General features: G+C 44.8%; 1 protein-coding gene across 1 annotated transcript in view; it reads left to right on the forward strand.

Annotated features, from left to right (window-relative positions):
• Nucleotides 1-645: 645 nt before the first annotated feature.
• SETD7 (SET domain containing 7, histone lysine methyltransferase) overlaps nt 646-19,096 on the forward strand; it is a 47,348-nt gene continuing 28,897 nt past the window's right edge. Inside the window, exons 1-2 of the mRNA XM_011220883.3 lie at nt 646-1,711; nt 9,585-9,714. Of these exons, the coding sequence (XP_011219185.1) occupies nt 1,672-1,711; nt 9,585-9,714 (170 nt within the window). The 5' untranslated portion in view covers nt 646-1,671. The remainder of the gene's footprint in view (nt 1,712-9,584; nt 9,715-19,096) is intronic.

Here is a 19,096-nt window from a genome sequence, read left to right on the forward strand (position 1 = left end):
TAACTCCTGTTTCAGGGCCCTTCCCTCTGTTTCTAAAACAGTCAAAAGGGATTGAAATTCCTGGCAGTGTATGGGACAAGTGTCCCTAACATTGTTCTTTTTTTTTCACAAGGAGAAAACTGAATTTAGGAAGAAACTCACAATACTCGATAAAAATATCTAGCATTTCAGCACAAAGCCAAAAACAAGGCGTGGTCGCCCGGGTGCTGGAAGTACTCTGAAATCCCCAAAGTCTCATTCGTTGTTCAGAAAACAAAATGGAACAACTTTTCTTTGCAAGCTCCTGTCCCCTCCTGCCGTGCAGTAGCTGTTCCTGGCAGACGCCCAGAGCAGCACCCTGTAATTCCACGGTACATTGTGTACATTTGCATCCATTTAACCAGCTATTTACAGCCGCCCTTTACCGCCACCTGTAAGAGGCAATGCCATAATGACTCTAAGTGGCTGGGCCGGGAACTGGGTGCCCCGTGATTTTCTGCACTTGAAGAGCCCGAATCTATGGAGTGGTTGGCACTCGGAGGAACAGGGAGACAGCTGGGGTATCACACGTCCAGGGCGGAAGGCGCGAGAAGGAGGCGCGCCAGACGGAGGGTCCTTCCTCGTTAGCTCCACTCGGTGGCTCCTTTTCCGTTACCGCAACCGCGAGGAGGAACCTGCCGGGCCTTCCGTGTGGCTTGTTTCCTGCCTGATAACGAACTCGCTGCCATTTGGATTTGCTGAATTTCTGAATCACCCGAGCCGCCTGACAGTCCCGAGGAGGGTGGGGACTCGGCGTGCTGGGGTGGGAGCCCCAGTCCGGCGGAATCAGGGCTGGATGTCACCCCCTTGAGTCCGGGAAACCTGCTCACGGATGTGATGCGGCGACGCAGGGACACCTGCGCTCCCCTGCGTGCTGCACTCGTGCAGCTCCGGGTGGCAAACGGGGTGAAGTGGGGGCGAGGGCGAGAGGAAGTTGAGGTGCTGGAGCGTCAGAAACGCCGCCTTGGCTTCCCTTGCTCTTCGGAGGCTGTCCCGAGGCGGGGCTGGAGGGCTCTGCACGGCGGACTTCCAAGTTGCCCCGGCACAGCTGGAGGTCGGGAGTTCTGAGCCCCCCGAGGGCAGTAACCCGGCGGTCCCAAATACCCGCGAGAAGCCCGGTGCACAGGACCGCGTGGCGCGCTCGGAGCGCACCAAGCCGAGCAGAAGCAAAAGATAAACCCTGATGGGCCCGGGGGCCGGCTGGCTGGGGCGCAGAGTCAGCGCGGACCGGGAGCGCCTTTCGTTTTAAGGAGCCTTACTTCTGGGAAGGGACAGGGAACTGTCAATCAGCGAGGGAGGGAGCGCACCGGCGCTGGGTGATGTCAGCGGATCATCTGCTCGATAACAAAGAGGGGGAATTACGGGAGAAAGTTGCAGCGGCGGCGGCGGCCACGGCGGCACCCCGGAGCCTCGGAGGCGAGGGGCCAGCGGGCGAAGGGAGGAGGGGACGGCTGCTGCCGCAGCAGCTTAAGACCAAGGAATTGAAAGGGCTGTAGGGGGAGGCAGTGCGAGCCAGTCCCGACTGCCCCTCCTCTTCCTCCTCCTCCTCCAAACTCGCAGGGTTCAGCCCCAGCGCTCGCTCAGCCGCCGGGAGCACCCGGACGGACGGGAGGCAGCCGCGCGGCCCCGAGCTGGGCACGGTCCCCAGCCGCCATGGATAGCGACGACGAGATGGTGGAGGAGGCGGTGGAAGGTACAGCGTTTCTCTGGGGCTGGGGGAGGAGGCGCCGAGGGCTTGGAACGCGGAAGGAGTGGCGGGCTGCGACCGGCGCGGTGCCGGGCCCCGCGGCCGCCACTGTCCCCTACGCGGGTGGCCCGCTGCCTGGCTCGGGTACGGGCCGGGCGGCCACTGCCACGCCGCCGGGAGCGCGCACTGCGCGGCGGGGCGCAGGCCGGGAACGGGGTTCCTCCGGGCCAGGGCCCCCGGGAGGGTACGGCAGCTCCGGCCCGCCGGGCCACCGCCTGCATCCGCCCTCGGAGTTGCGAACCTGCCCCGCACTCTGGCCTCCCCCTTTCGGGGATGGAAGGTGGGGGTGCGCGGGAGGACAGCCCCCCGAGACCGGCAGTCTCGGCGGAGCGATCCCCCCCCGCCCAGTTTTGGCAACCCAAGCCCCTCTCCGGCTGCCAGCCCTTTCCTTCCGCTCGCCGCTGCGACCTGCGGTGACCGCGGACGCGGCCGGGTCCGTCCCCCGGCGCAGCGCACGGGGCCGAACCAGGCACGTGGCAGCCGCGGCCGCGGCGGCAGCTCTTTCGAAGAGATGAAATCATTGCAGGGCAACGAACCACGCTCCCGACCCGGGGCTTGAATGCACGCCGACCGGGAGGCGGTGGCCCTCCCCTCTGCTGCCCCCGAGCGAACTCAGGGAAACCGCCCCTCCCCCTTCCCGCTTCCGAGCTCGGGTGCCGCCGCCGCCACGCTGTGCAGGCGCGCCGCAAGCCCTGACCGAAATTGCTGGGTGACACTTAACTTTCTGAATTCCATGCCGTTGGCTGTGGGTGATATCACCGCCTCGGTGTCGTGTTTCTCCGCCCCTTCTCTTCTAGCGCCCCTCCCCCGACTTTTCTCGCCACTTTGTTTTGCTGAGTTTCTCCACCTCTTTTTTCGCTAGTTCTAAAAAGCGAGGTGGGGACGTTATACAATCTAGTTGTTTGTATCAGGAGATGTTATGATTTTGTAACAGCGAATACTGGAAAATACTCTTTAGCGTGTTTACTTATTTGATTCCACCCCAGACAGTACGTCGTGATGTTTTGCAATGTTGTGTGGTATTATTCCAGAATATTTTAAACCAAGCGTCCAAGTAAATAATGTTAAGCTTTTGGTTGAATCTGGTTTCTATCTAATTTGTATAAACAAGTTGTTATAAAAGGTAAAGAAAAATAAAGTAGCAACACTGTACAAATGCATAAGGATATATAGTTATTGCTACATTGGGAGAAGAAATCAATTTTTATGTTTTCATAAAACATAATTGACTCCTTTTGCAGTGATCTCAAGGTCTTACGGTGATAATTAAGTATAATAATAATTCTGAATTCTCTGGAAGCTATCCATCCTGATGTCATTGTGAAAACTTATTTTCTCTATCCAGCTTCAAAGTGTGTTGGTGGTGATTGTTTTAATTTCACAATGTTGTGAATTCACAGAAGTATTTATCTAATATCAAATTCAATGTTGGGGGCTTATGGGGACCCCAAAGACAGTGATTGAGAGGGTCCTTTGGAAGCTTTCATTTAATTTAAATTCTTGACTTCTTGTGCCTTCGTGTTATGAAAGATAAATGTGCTCTTTTCAAATTGTTAGAGCTCATTCTCATTCTTCAAAGTTTACTTTTATTTGTAAAAATTTAATGCAAACCCTTGATCACAGGCAGCGCTCCCCGGGTTAAACTGATTTCCTTTTTGAAGCTGTTTAGAAACATAAGGCCCGGTTGTCCGTGATCCCTGGATTCCTTGCAGAATGTGAACAAGCAGCTTTAGAAATGTATCTGTTGTTTTTGAGGTTGTCCACTGGAGAGTTCTTTTCTTCCTTTACAAACAAGGAAGAATCTGTTATATAGGACAAACGGTATATGTTACTGTCCCAAACCAAGAATATGCTTGAGTGAGGAGGGTCACTGTTAATACTCATGCTGGCACAACTAGTTTAAGCCTTGAATGTTTGGGGCAATCCAGGACACGTGGTTACTCAGTTGTACCTAACAGTAAACAGAGTGGCACAGAATCTTCTAGAGTCCTTAGAAGGATCTAGGGCTCAAACTCAGAATCTCGAGCATGTGTGTGTGTACAGGAAGTGAACTGTACCGGTGGGCTTTTCTCCAGCCATTGTTGGCCTTTTTAGTGCCATCTGTAACAGGCTTTGCTTATCATCGAACACGTGCATGGGAGACTGGTGAAAGGCTGGTCTGAATATCTTAGTGCTGAAGTATCACCTACCTCTCTCCATAAACAGAGCCATAATTATGAACAATTATAATGCTCTAATTGTTTAGTTCTTACCGTGTTCAGACTCTGTACTAAATGTTCCACACACTATCCACTCAGTCTTATGAGGTGGGCACTAATATTATCCTAATTTTACAGGGGAGGGAACTGAGGCACAGAAGAGTTAAGAACAAATCCAGGGACACTCAGCGAGGTAGGAGACAGGCTTAGACTCCAGATCCTCACTCCACCATAGCAGACTGTCTCGCTACATTTTTCCTTTTTTTTTTTTTTTTTTTAATTTTTAGTGAGCCAAATATATGAAATACTAGGTAACTGAGTTTGGAAGCAACAGTTAAGCATTATGTCAGTATCAGTCTTTATCACTCGAGAGCTTGGTGTTGACTGAGTTCAGTGACTTTCAGAAAAATGTATTTGGGGAAAGAGAATTTAGCTTACAGCCTCTCCAACAGACATTCTTTTTCCTCTTTTTCTTCCTCCTGAGTAGTTTATCCTGGGGAAGAAATTGGTCTTTGCAGGACTAGAGTTTAAATGTTGATTTTCTGTCAGAGTGGAGCCGTAGGCAGCCGGGTGAAGTTCTAGGCTTGGAGTGGGTGAATCCCGAGGGGAGGTGGGTGCTGGAGGGAGGAGCTGTTTACTCGTGCTGGCTCCGCTCCTTTGGGAAGACAGCAAGCCCTGGGCCTCAGAGGGCCGGAGAAAGCCACCTGAGATCCTGCTGTGGTTTTTTAAAAACTCTTCCAGGCTCATTGGTTCAGTAGGAAGTGGTGTTTATTACTAGATTTATTTCTTTATCTACCCATAGATAACAAAGGTGAATACAATGTGGTCCCTAATATAATTTTAAATACGTTTATCGTATCCAAACAGATGAATTATGGTGGTTGAGAGGAAGTAAAAATTACTTCTATCTTGGGGAGGGAGATGGAGGGAGATTTCCCAGAAGGGTGGCATGGATTTCATTCTAGTTGAGAGGGGGCCTCAGTGAGTGAACGCAGAGGTTGGCACCTTGTCGTTAGGTAGGCACATTCAGAGGGTAACCGTTTGGTTCTGCCAGAACAGAGGACCCGGGAGAAAAGTGGAGGATAAGACCGGGAAAGAGGCGGTGTCACAGGCCGAAACTGTGGCTTGTGTGCTGAAAGCACTGGGAGGCCACAGGGGCATTTTAGAGATGGGAATGACAGGATCAGAGCTCGCTCTGGGAAGATGAACCAGCAATGGTGAGCAGGATAAGGGAACACCTAGAAGGTTCTTTGAAATAATCCAGATAATGTGGTTAAGCAGGAAACTGGAAAGGCTTGGAAAAATATAGGAGACACTGAGGAAAATACTCAAAAAAAGGAAATACCAGAATTTCTGGAAGTAAGGAGCCAGAATGAAAACAAGCAAATCAGTGTTCCATTGCCCCAAGCTCCTCAAAATATTACAAATATTTTTAAGTCCCCCTAATAGCTTATCCTGCCTGTCTCTAACAAGGCTGGCGCGTGCCCTGTACTTAGGAAAAATGCATGCTAAGTGCACCGGTAGCACCCCCTCCCTGTGGGCCACGCACTAAAATTATGACCCTTACAACTAATAATTGAGCTCTTACAAAGAATTACTCTCAAAAATCGAAGTACTTTTTAACAACCAGTGTAAATGCAACATCGTGAGGGCATGTTCTTTGCACTAAACAGAATCAGTTTGCCTTTTATTATTATTACTTTTTTTAAGCAGCCCTATTTTACAAAACCCACAATGTATGTAAGGATCTCGTGTTCTGAAGGAAAAACACACACACACACACACACACACACACTCTCTCTCTCTCTCTCTCTCTCTCTCTCTCTCTCTCTCTCTCTCTCTCTCACATCTCCCGTAGGTAAGCCTGAGGCAGTCAGCCACCGGGTGTCTGACCCAGAGGGAATTTCCTGTGCGGAGAGGGACGGTCACTGCCCAGGATACAGGCCTGGCTCTCATCAGGTTCAGAAAAAATCTCAGAGGGGACTCGAGGGGGAAATTTTAACTCTCTATCTGTTCAGTAGATAATGATCTTTAGGACAAAGTGAAAAACTAAATGTGTGAGACTGTTTACATTTTTTTTCCTTCTCTAACCTCTAAATATTTAAAATCACACTGGGGGCACATCTACGGCACATGAGCTGTGACACCATTGTCAACACAGAACAGCCATTCAAGTGAATTTTCCTGTTGTTTGAGTCTGGTGTTGAACCTCTGTTTAGTGGGAACTGGCCCAGAAGGCTGTTGGCTGACTTGGAGCTTTTTACAAATTGATCTCAGTCAGAGCGAGGAGGACCAGTGTTTCTCTTTGAGTTAGGTAACCCTTGGAAGGGATAGGAATTTGCCAACAGGACCTGCTGTTGGAGATCCTGGTGGTTTTTGGAGAACTGTCTTCATTCCAAAGGCTTCCTCCACGTCTCTTCCTGGGTCCTCAGGATACCTCCCTCCTTAGCGATACCTTCTTCCACCAGCAGCAGGGAAGAAAGGGCATGCTGCTAATTTGCCCTTATCTGGAGAGAAAAAGAAAAGATTGGGGAAGGGGCTTTCAGTATTCATTAGCACGTTCAGAGTGGCGAATGTGTTTCTTGGGTGCAAGGCGTGGGCTTCCTCAGATGAGGAAATAAGCTTGGAATGTGGGGGCTCGCTGTGAGGTTTACTTGAGATAACAGGAAAGGACGTCATCCGTTGCCAGATGCCTAATAGGTATGCAGACTTTGTTCTTGTCTGTATAGCAGCAGTATTAAGTGACTAATACTGACCAGACCACTATTCCATGATGCTGTCATCCAAATGGTGTGTTTGAGTAAGAGCTGCACCAGAAGATGGACTATAGAAGCACACGTTGAAAGGAGGTGTGAGGGGCGTAACAACCTACTCTCCTCTCCCCTACATTGCTTTCTTTGGAAAGTCTCTCTGTTGTTGTTACGGTTTTGTTTGTTTCAGATACAAGGTTCTACTGCTAGGAAAACCACTGCAGGCTATTAAATATTCAGGGTGCAATGCTCGAATGATCACAGCCCTTAATTTCTAGCTCTTTTTAATTGATCCTGTTAATTGATAGCATCGTCCTCCTTTTGGAAAGATGAGAGGGAAACAAACCAAACAAGCCAACAAGAGGGGCGTGCTGTGGACTGATAGAGGGAGAGGGAAATCCCACACGTCCTCATCTTTCCAAACTCATGGTGTCCCCCAAGAAATGGCTCACGTTCTCTGTCGCTCTCTCACCTAGAGACTAAGAAGGTGACGGGTGGACTCTTCACTGGCCTGCTGAAAGACATGTTGACATAAGCACCCTTCATGGAATGGGGTTGAGGTTTTTGCTTTCATCTCAGTTGGGATCAGTACTGTCCCTCAAGTGCTTTTCGCATGTTCTGTGACACTTTACATTCTAATTTTCCACTGCTGGGGATGCCCCTGCAATGTTTTATTCAGACATAGGACAGGACTGTTGTAAATGAGGGAAGGTGGAAATGAAATGTTTACACTGGATTTTTCCCCCCTTCGTGTTCACATTTACCGTAATAGCTCTCTTGGTCTAAAGTACAATAAGGGGCGCCTGGGTGGCACAGCGGTTAAGCATCTGCCTTCGGCTCAGGGCGTGATCCCGGTGTTCTGGGATCGAGCCCCACGTCAGGCTCCTCTGCTATGAGCCTGCTTCTTCCTCTCCCTCTCCCCCTGCTTGTGTTCCCTCTCTCGCTGGCTGTCTCTATCTCTTTCGAATAAATAAAAAATAAAAAATAAATTTAAAAAAAATCTTTAAAGTACAATAAAAACTTTCATCCAACATTAACTTTTTAAAGTCTGAAATGTGTGAACTGTTTTCTGTGAGGAAAACACTTTCAACTAATTAGCGAACACTTCAATATAAGGCTAAAATGATTATTCTGATATTTATACCTAAATCATAAGTAGAATGCTAAGTTCATAGAAATGTTAATCCCAACATTTCATAAAAGCCAGCTTTTTAATGAAAAGAAAAAAAGAAAAAAAAGTGTATTTAATTTATTTCAATGAGAAAAATGTAACCAGTACATATTTGGAAAATAATTGTCCAGATTATTTCATATGACACAAGTATCATTGAATATGCCGTGTATAGTTAGTTTTTGAGTGAGAAGAAAACAATTATGGCCTACTTGCTTTCTAACCATTAATTTCCTGGCCCTTTGTAGAAAAAAATTTGTGTTAAGAGGAAAGGAACCATATCGATTGTGATTTAAGTAGTTGTGTTTTATTGTAATATTCTAGGTAATTCATTCTATACAGTGAGGTGTAGCAATAAAACAGTGTATTTGTTCATTGTTATTTTATGTTTATGTAATCAATAACACAAGTAAAGAGCTCTTTTGTTCCTCATAATAACGCTTACTTAACCTCTCTTCTAAGGGATGATTTTTTTTATCATGTTAGAAGAAACCATTTTAGGAGACTAAAGCATTCATTGTGGTGATATGGTTTGTGTTTTCTTTTATGTCTGTGAGCCATCTGGAAGCCCCATTTAAGTGTTTAATGTCCCTGCATTACACACCGTGTTAATGCTTTCATACCTTTTTCATCCATGACCCAGGTTGTTAACCCAGGAAAAAGCCAGGAGATTAATTACTGCCGTCATTTTCACCCACCTCCATAAAATTAGCTCACTAGAGCAATCGGGGAGATACCCATGAGGTGACTTCTGGGTTTTATGAAATGTGTAGATAATAATAAAAACCTAAATATTGACTGTAAGCATAAATATTGGAATATACCAGTCTGTGACCCAGGAAGAACACGCAATTTAAAGATCACAGTATAATAACAGCTGCTGATTTCAAAATCACTGTTGAAATGGCCATATGGATACTTCTAGCTGCGTTTAAAGCACAAACCCTCTGAACGTAGTGGTAGAGGGTATACGACAAGGTTATTACTAAACATTCAAAGCTGAAAGACGTAAAGTAAAGCAGTCAGTTCAAGGTTAAGCTTAAATTCAGGCTTAGAAGGACTGTGAGTTCACGTGTTAGTACAAGGTAAGGTGTATAAATATAAATAAGGGAGACGTGGCTGTGTCCCTTGTTGTGTGAGTATAACAGAGCAGGCAGTAAGGTTTTCAAAAGTCACCTGGCTAGCAGTCCTCCACATCATGCTATATAATGATACAGAAAATCATACTGTGTACTGAGTTCTACAACTAAATAACTTACTGCAAAGACAAAGTACCTTACAATAGACTATAAAATGTTGCTATCTCAATCACATTTCAGTTAAGCAAGAGAGTCTTGGGGACATTAATTTCAACTATGAGCAGGGCCATGGAGGGAAGTACTTGGTCAATTGAAACATGCAGATGTTATTATTGGTAATAACTTTTAGTCCCCAGTAAAATGCAAGCTCATTTTTAGTTCCTAGTCTGAAATGTGTTTAAGTCCCTGTACTGTGGCCCCCATCCGTTCACAGAGTGTACATAACAGACAAGTTGGTACTGCCGATGCAGGCAGAGAACCCTTGGCACTCAGTCACTCTCCCCCAAGGCAGGGAGGGGGCCCTTTGGCTGGTCAGGGAACTTGCTGGCAGGGTCTGAGCATGGACCCGTCGGTGGGAGGGTTGAAGATGTTAAGGTTTGCCTTGTGGTTCCCTTTCTCCAGGGCACCTGGATGATGATGGATTACCACACGGGTTCTGCGCCGTCACCTACTCCTCCACGGACAGATTCGAGGGGAACTTTGTTCACGGAGAGAAGAATGGACGGGGGAAGTTCTTCTTCTTTGATGGCAGGTAGCACTCACAGTTTTGTTTTGTTTTGTCTTGTTTTGGGGGGTACCAAATTACGTTACTTGAAGGAATGATACAAATGAAAGAATTTAAGTGGATGTTTTGCTACCACTTCTAGAAGAGGCAAAAGTCACCCAACCTGTATACACTGCTTTGGGGACCGAGGAAGTCACTCGTGCTGCTCTGGGGAGCCAGCCCGAGGCTTAGGTCCATCATCACTGCCTCCTAGGCAGTGCCTGACACAGCTTGTCTGTCATGTCAGATACAGGGAGCCCCCATTCTGCGCAAGGTAGTTACGGGGCTCACCCGATTCTTTGATGGATTTCACCTGCTTGTCCACGTAATGAGGCTCCATGAAGTCACACAAATCGGGGTCCTTTTTGTCAGGTGCCAGTTTGGGCTGCTCAGGTAATGACTGATTCTCGCTTCTTTTCCAGTGTAACACACACACACTCCAGTGCACGCAGCCCTGTCTCCCGGTTGTCACGGTCTGGTTCCTTCATACCCTGAAGGATGATGCGGTCACCTCGTGGTTTCTGCAGCTTTTCCATTTTCTCAGCGTAGTCCCTGTCCTCATGAGACGGGTCAAGAAGATATTTAGCAAGGCTCTTCAAAGCCACCTCATCACGGTTCAAGCAGGGAGATGTGGGACAGGGGAACACAGGAGGAGAACAGCTCCAGACTCACAGTGTGGGACAGGCTACTCTTTGGAATGACTGTCATGGTGTGTGATACCTTCGTGCTGATACCACAACTGGTACTGCCGACGGTCCACCTCTAGCTAAAATATGTGCCGCAGCAGCGTTCTTGTTACTTTGCTTTCACCTCCCATCTGAGAACGCTGTGAGGCAGAAGTTCCTTACCCTCTTGAAACAGGTGGGAATGACCGTAGAAATGACTTTCTTTTTCAAGAAAAGATGCATTGTATGGGCGCAGTTTTCCAACCAGACGTTTAAACCATGTCAGTTTCAGAAACACAGAACGACCTTGTGAATTTCTCAAGCATTTAGAGAAATTCCAGGCATGGGAAGGCCAGCTCTCTTTCTGCCCGCGTGATTGGGAAATAGGGAAATGGAGAGAGCTAAAGCAGGTTATAGGATTCTGTACGGTAGAGCACTGCTTCTAAGTTCTGGACGCTGGCAATAAGCCGAAGCTCCCTAAGCCATGGAATTCCTCTGGGAAAGGGAGTGTCTAAGCTGACAGTTCAAGGGTGACGGAGAGACTGGCTTGTGACCCAGAATGGAGTGGATTGTTTTTAAAGTTTTTTAACAGTTCTTCAGGCCCTCCATATATATATACATACATATGTGTGTGTGTGTATATATATATATATATATATATATATATATATATATATGTGGCAGTAAAAACCCATCATAGAACCTTTGTACAATTTCGTTCTCATTATCAATCCTAACCTTCTCTTTCCTATGTTCCCCAACCCCACACCACATCTCTTTTCAGCAGAGCTTTGCTTACAAACTGTACATTTTTAAAAAGATTTTACTTTTAAGTTATCTCTACACCCAACGTGGGGCTTGAACTCACAACCCTGAAATCAGGAGTGGCACATTCCACGGGCTGAGCCAGCCAGGCGCCCCACAGACTGTACCTTTGCAATGGCCAGATATTTTATTCTCTTTCCTTTGCCCTGCTGGGGATACCTGGTGGACACCTGAGTACCACACAGGACTCTTGCAAGATTTGGTATTGGTGCCTTCTTCTCTCATAATTCCTTTAACCTGTCCAGAGGGAAACTTTTCCTGCCTCGTTTTCAATAGCAGTTTATTTATACCTCTTTTCTGGAAAGTGTTACTTCTTACCTCATGCTGCAGTTATTCTTTGATTCATTCAAGAAATGTATATTTGTGTAAATGTCTTATTCCCCCTGAAGGACAGGGGTTTCCTTGAGGACAGAATCTGTTTCATCTGCTACACTTCATGGCACTTTCCCTTAATTTGATACTTAAAAAATAAAAAAGTCTTGCTAAATGAGCATGGAAGCGGAAAGAGAAGGTAGAATTCACCCAGGACACCCACTCCACCCCCAACACACACACACACACACACACACACACACACACACACACTCGTGCTTTAAATCTGGTAGTTCGAGGATCATACCCCATGATTGATTCACTCGGGGGAAACAGTGCAGCAGGTCCGGCTGATTGCAAGCAATGTCGCTCACGTGCTTGCTTCCCAGACCTGACACACAGTGTGGAAGGGCTAGGCTGCTCTTCCGCACAGTGTGCTACGAATGAGCTGTGTTAGCTCCAACTTACTGATCCTGTTGGCCCTGGGGGAAGCCGAGCGGGGCCTGACACTTCCCAAGCACCTCCCTTCCTCGGTCAAGCTGCCTACTTCCAGCTGCAGGTAGCTGTAACCACTTTGCCCCGCAGTCCCGCGCATGCGTGGCACAGAGTGAAAAAGCTGGAACACTAGGCCAGGTTGAAACGTGAGGCCAAGAACTAGCAATGGAATAGAAAAAAATTCATTGGCTTTTTTTTTCTTCTTGAGGCACTAATTCACAAGTTTTTATATGTACCACTCGAACATCCGTAAAGACTTAGGTCAGATAGACTCAAGGAATGATGGTATTAGCACAGACCTCAAGAGGTTTTTGTACCCTTCTTCAGATGGATTGGGGCTAATACTTTGCGGGGAGAAAGTCAGTATCACTGCTTTTAGGACATGGGATGTAGTGGTGTGGTGACAGGTTCTCAAAAGGTCACTGTCACCTTCTTTCTTAAGCCCGATACCGAGCACATTATGAGACATCTGCTAAAAGGATTTGCCATAAACATTAGTGAGATAATCTTGTAACTGAAAAAAAGGCCATGGAATCTACTAGGTCTCCTTAAGGAGGTTGCAGGATGTGGTCATGGAGAAGTCAGCTGTTTCTCCATGGAGAAGTACCTTAATTTACATTTGTCTATTAATTTTTCTCCCTATTACTGCTCCCAATTTTTAGGGTCTGATGTATTGGGTAAAACAGTGAGGACCCTGGCTTTCACTGCCAGTCAGGAGGATTTAGTCTGAAAAATTTCCCCCAAAAAAGGCTGAAATCAAGGTTTTAGAACAACAGGTGAGGAAAACAAAAAGTTTCTGTTAGATTTTTAAAAGCTCTTCCACCCTGTCACGCACGCTTGTGCTCCCAGCAGAGGGTTTGTTTGCAATTGCCAGAACCTGCCTGGAAAATTGCCAAGTGTAGTGACCAAAGATTTGGCCTGGTGCATTCTAATCTTATGTGACACCTGAACCTGGGTGTGGGATTTCTGTAACCCACTTTGCTGCGGCACAGTTCATGTACAAAAAGCTGTACATAATTAATATATACACCTTGATGAATTTGGAGGTAAGTATATATTCGTGAAACCGTTACCGCAGTCTATGCCATAAGCTACGTATGTGATTTATGAGAGGGTTACAAACAAATATAAATTTATATCCGGGTAGTACTAGAATCACTTTTCTACTTTACATAGAATATGATAATCCTGAATAAGAATTTTAAATATTCAGATCACCAGGAGAAATGGCCCTGTTAAATTTTTTAACCAAGTTCCTAGATAGAAGCTGAATATTTTGAAATTGCACATAGAGCAAATACTTAGTAGAGTAACAGACTTCAGGGGCGCCTGGGTGGCGCAGTCGTTAAGTGTCTGCCTTCGGCTCAGGGCGTGATCCCGGTGTTCTGGGATCGAGCCCCACATCAGGCTCTTCCGCTAGGAGCCTGCTTCTTCCTCTCCCACTCCCCCTGCCTGTGTTCCCTCTCTCGCTGGCTGTCTCTGTCAAATAAATAAATAAAATCTTTAAAAAAAAAAAAGAATAACAGACTTCAAGGTATACATCAATGTGGGGTACCTGGGTGGCTCAGTCAGTTAAGTGTCTGACTCTTGGTTTCGGCTCAGGTCATGATCTCAGGGTCCTGAGATTGAGCCCTGAATAGAGCCCTGCATTGGGCTTTGCACTCAGAAGGGAGTCTGCTTGTCCTTCTCCCTCTGTCCCCCAACCCCCATGCACGTGCGCTCTCATAAATAAATAAATAAATAAATAAATAAAATCTTTAAACAACCAATGTAAAAAGTGAATATGCCTCCCCTTTTTCTATACCCTCACCCCCACATCACAGGAGTGACCACTGGTGGCAGAGAATTTAAGCGTCTTAATTAAACATATTCAAGGTAAAATAAGGAAATAGCTATTTATTTCTAAATCAGTTTGAATAACCAAACTGTACATTCTTAATTACTATCATCTTAGCCTCCGAATGTTTGCTAGTTTTGAGACCTTCGTCAACAGTGGGTCTCTCCTTTATTCTATGGCAAAATGTAGAACAGAAAAACTTATGAAAACCAGCTTAAGTCAGAACCTACAGTCAGACCAGTCATTGTTTATCAGATAATTTATCCCAAGAATTAGGAATGAATGGGAAAATTGACCTTATTTTTTAAATTGTCTTTCCAAGCAGTTATTGTTTTCCATTTTCTCCCCTTTGTAAAGAAATGAAGAAAATGTCCTAAGACTAAGATTAGGTCATTGGGACTTACCGTCTGCTCTGGTCCTGAGTTGAAGGCATTGGGGCAGTGAGGAGAAGGGGATCTGGAGGCTTCGTTGCGGTGGCGCCACTGGACTGTGGTGGGGGGTATTAGGAAAGTACTTAGTATGCAGAGTACTTTGATGTACACATCTCTAATTTTTATATTAATCTCCAATTCTGGTTGTTCATTTTAATGCATTTTTTCCTTAATTGTTCTCATTTCAACCAAGATTTATAGATAAAAAGGTAATTTTGCAGAACTACTTGAAATTTTAGAATGGTAGCAAGAAAGAGGCATTTCAATGCAGCTTGGCTTTGGGCTGGGTAATATTGTGTGGTTTTTAGCCTGACTATGAGATAACAGGTGAGTTATTTCATTTAGTTATATATTATTGATTTTATAGATGCTTCCCCTTGACATGCCAATTAGATTTCAAAGTATTATTTACTACTCCTAGTGTTGACTGCTACACTAATGTGTCCAGCTAAGAGGGCTTTTTGTAGTTTATCATTGACCAAATAATCTAAGTGAGGCTGTCCATTCAATGAGCCACTGAGAAAGGCTGACATTTTCCAGGTGACAGGCCCGTGCACAATTCCTTGTGTTTGGATTTTAGAAAGTACTTGGTCACATTTCAGGGAAACTGGAGTCGGAATGGACTTCTGAAGTCATGTATTCCAGCCTGCCACCCGAGGCAAAAGTCCTTTCTGCGTTCCCGATAGTCATCCAGCTTGCTGGAACCAGGCTCAACAAATACATTTGTCTGTATTTAGTGAACTGTTCTGAATAAGGCAAAAATTTTTGTGACACACAGGAGGAAAGGGAGTGGGGGAAAAAATGGATAACTTTGAATACCTATCATTTGTTCGACACTGGACACGTTCCCTTCGGAGCAACCTGTGAAGTCTTTATAATCCTTTTTTACATATGAAGAAACTAAGACACAAGCGGTTACATAACTTGCCCAAGGTCACCTAATCAGTAGGAGTGGGCGCTGGGATTCAAGCCAAGGTGAGCTCAATTCCAGAGCTCTCCTCTTCTCACTGCATCTATCTACCACCCTCCTCTAACGAGGGGCGAGGAAATAGCTCTGACCCTGACTGCCTTGCTTGCTCGCTTGGAGTTTACTTGAAGTCACTCACGAGCTATAATTTGTGAAAAGTTCAAAAGAGTGCTGGGGTGAATTTATTTACTTTCTTGTAGGGGCTTGAACAACTTTGGTAGGAGGTTGGCAGGTTGATGGAAAGTTTACTTGAAGAATCAGCTCTGAAGAGCTCTGATCTGTGAACTTGTTTCCTCATTTATATACTCGGGATGATTATACCGACTTCTCCAAGTTGTTGTGAAGATTGAATGAGAAAACCCGTCAAGACCTTGCAGAGTGGAGGGTACCTAGAAGCCACATATGGGAAAACATGGATTTGTTTCCTATTACTCGGGATCTACATTTTTTTCCAGCTTTATTGAGATATTATCAATATATGATATATGTAAGTGTAAGGTATACAACATGATTTGATACATTTATAAAGTGAAATGATTACCACAATAAGGTTAGTTAACCCCTCCATCCTCTAATCTGATGACCTTTTTTAAAATGGTGATAATACTTAAGATCTACTCTCTTAACAACTTTGAAGTACATAATACAATATTGTTAATTATAGTCACCATGCTGTACATTAGATCCTCAGAACTTATTCCTCTTATAGCTTGACGTTTGTCTCCTTTGATGAACAGCTCCCCATTGCCCCCAGCCCCGGCCACCCCCATTCTACTCTGTTCCTATGAGTTTGGCTTTTTTAGATTCCACATATAAGTGAAGACATACAATATTTGTCTTTGTCTGATTTATTTCACTTAGCATAATGCCTCAAGATCAATAGACTATTATTATTTCTCACTATTGCTGTTACTATTATTTGTTGATAACAATGGCCAGCAGGGTTTTCTTAGGATTATTTATTTTTTTAGACAGGGAGAGAGAGGCAGAGGGAAAGGGAGAGAAATTCCCAAGCAGACTTCCCACTGAGCACAGAGCCCGACAAGGGGCTCAGTGTCACTGCCCTGAGATCATGACCTGAGCCAAAATCAAGAGTTGGACGCTTGACCAGCTGAGACACCCAGGCGCCCCTTAGGATTTATTTTTAGAGAGCAAAACTAAATTTCACTAATTGCTCTTCAAAAATTTTACTGTCATCTTGAACCTTTATAATGATCAGATCCTGCAGACTCACAGATCTTCTACTAAAGAATAAAAAAAATTTAAAGATAGACAACACACTCTGTCACACGGAAGGCAGGGTCGTGCTCCACTCCTCGGGCTTCTCCCACCCTGTAAGAAGTTGAAGTTTCTCTCAGATAGCGCCTGAGCAGATGTTTTGGGTTCATGGGGGATGTTTTTCTTTACCTTTACTTAGTGTTCAATATTTTAAGAGATAATGTATAGGGGCGCCTGGGTGGCACAGCAGTTAAGCGTCTGCCTTCGGCTCAGGGCGTGATCCCGGCGTTATGGGATCGAGCCCCACATCAGGCTCCTCTGCTGTGAGCCTGCTTCTTCCTCTCCCACTCCCCCTGCTTGTGTTCCCTCTCTGGCTGGCTGTCTCTATCTCTGTCAAATAAATAAATAAAATCTTAAAAAAAAAAAAAAGAGATAATGTATAATATAATACTATATGTCAATTACATCTCAATTTTTTTAAAAAAGATAATATATATTGTCACATAGAATAATTGCTCAAACGATGTTTTAATACTAAGAGTCACAATTTAATTTGGTTAGAAGTGGGAATTTAAAGTAGAATTACGATTCACTTAAAGTTCCCTCTCCGTTCTTGTGTTACCACAGCTGACGAAAGGAAGGGAACACAGTGGGGGAAGGGAACAGAGTTTACGCCTCTCAAGATGGAAAGCCTGAAACATTCTGGACCCCAGAATACCAAGGAAAACCCAAAGCTGTCACATCTCCTAAGAGCACTTTTGTGTATTCAGATATTAAAGAGAATTTTAAAATGATAATATAATAATACCCGAGTAAAATGCAGATGTGTCAGTCTAGGTAAATAATTATAAAAATTCCCCATTTTTTTAAGTTAGATTTCCTAATTTAATTTATTACTGGAAATTTAGGTACAAGAGCTTTGATAAATCAGGTAGCAATGGTCTGTGTGTATATGTACAGGAAGAAATTTAATTAAAGTTGATGTTTTAATTTTCTCCACATTTTCTGGTTACCTGATTCAGATGCTGGTGCCAGAAAAATCTAACAGTCGAAAGACCATTTTTGAAGTTTCTTAACATACTAAAGAATCTGCCAAGATGTCGAAAAAGACTTCAGGAAATACCAGTCAAGAACACTGTATATAGTATGATCCCATTTTTATTAAAACAGAAACAACAAAGGTGGGAAAGTGCATGATATATAAATGGGGACAAAAGTCCTACGTGGTATATGCCAAATTGAGCGAAAGGAGTGGGAATTTCTACTTTCTCTATCATTGTAGCACTTGATTTGGTTTTTGTTTGTTTTACAATGAATACATGTTACTTTTTTCACTTAAAGAAGCATTGATTCCATCCTTCTGCCATGCAATGGGTCATTCATAAATTATTCCAGACAGAAGAATCTCTCTTGTTTTTTTTTCTTTTTTTTAAAAGTAGATTTAAAGCAGTTTGGGTAAATTTCTTTAACTATTCTAGTATCTCATAACTACTTCCCTGATGCTGTTTTAAGCCGAGTTTCTCTGTAGCAAGCTCACCATCATACCCATGAGTGTGCATGCTTAATAATACTAGCTATGACTTATTTGAGTAATCACTATGTCCCAGATCATCTTCTAAGCACTTGACGTATATTAACCCATTTAATCCTTATAACCCTGTTAGTAGCTGCAGTTTACAAGTGAAGAAATGAAGCAGGGAGTGTTTAAGAGACTTTCCTGGGGAGCAGACTGTAAGCACATATACGGCATAGAAAAAGTACGCCCTGCACTTGCGTCACACTGTTATGTTCCCTCTCAAGTGTCTCTTCTCACAGCAAAATTAGTCCAGTTTCCATATCCACTCTCTCATTTAGGAAGTACCACTCGAAGATAGGCTGTGTTCCTGTGTGAGCGGAGGGATGCGTGGAGGGATAATGCCTAATTTGTTCCCACGAAGGGCTTACAGTCTGGTTAGAGAAACAGGCACAGAAGCTGACCATCAGTAAAGACACGGAGAGTCCTGTGACGGTTCATGATGAGGCGCCAGTGAGAAACGTGGCCTGGTTGCGGAAATCAGGGTAGACTCGGGGAAGTCGGGCTCCACGCGCAGGACGGGTTAAGCCTGTATGAGCAGGCTTCCTCCACAGTGCAACTCTCAATCCATTTCAGCAGGAAGGATGAGAAAGCTACTTGGATGGACCTACTTCTCCAATATTCTCTGACGTTAACAATTTAGTGGCTACAAAACAGTGCCATGTTCTCAGCATATTTCTTTTTTAAGTGGAAAAACGCCAGAGGCTTGAGAATATGCATTAATACCCCAAGGTTATTTTTGTTTTGAATGAAAAAAGAAAAACGTGACCCATGACTTTTTTCCTGAATGCGTCCTCAGGGATTTAAAACATTTGGTTACATGTTTTAAAGGCAGAAGCAAGGATCCCACAGTTTGGGAGCTAAGATACAGAGAGGCAAGTATGCTTGGGGCCGGTGAATAAACTAATGTGAGCCGGAGATTCTAGAACAGGAATCCGAGAACTTCTTCTGTATAGGGTGAGATGGTAAATACTGTAGGCTCTGTGGGCCACCTACAGTCCCTGGTGCAACTGTGCAACTCAGCTGTTGCGATAACAAGGCAGCCAC

Source organism: Ailuropoda melanoleuca, chromosome 5, assembly GCF_002007445.2.
Source record: "Ailuropoda melanoleuca isolate Jingjing chromosome 5, ASM200744v2, whole genome shotgun sequence".
Lineage (NCBI taxonomy): Eukaryota > Metazoa > Chordata > Mammalia > Carnivora > Ursidae > Ailuropoda > Ailuropoda melanoleuca.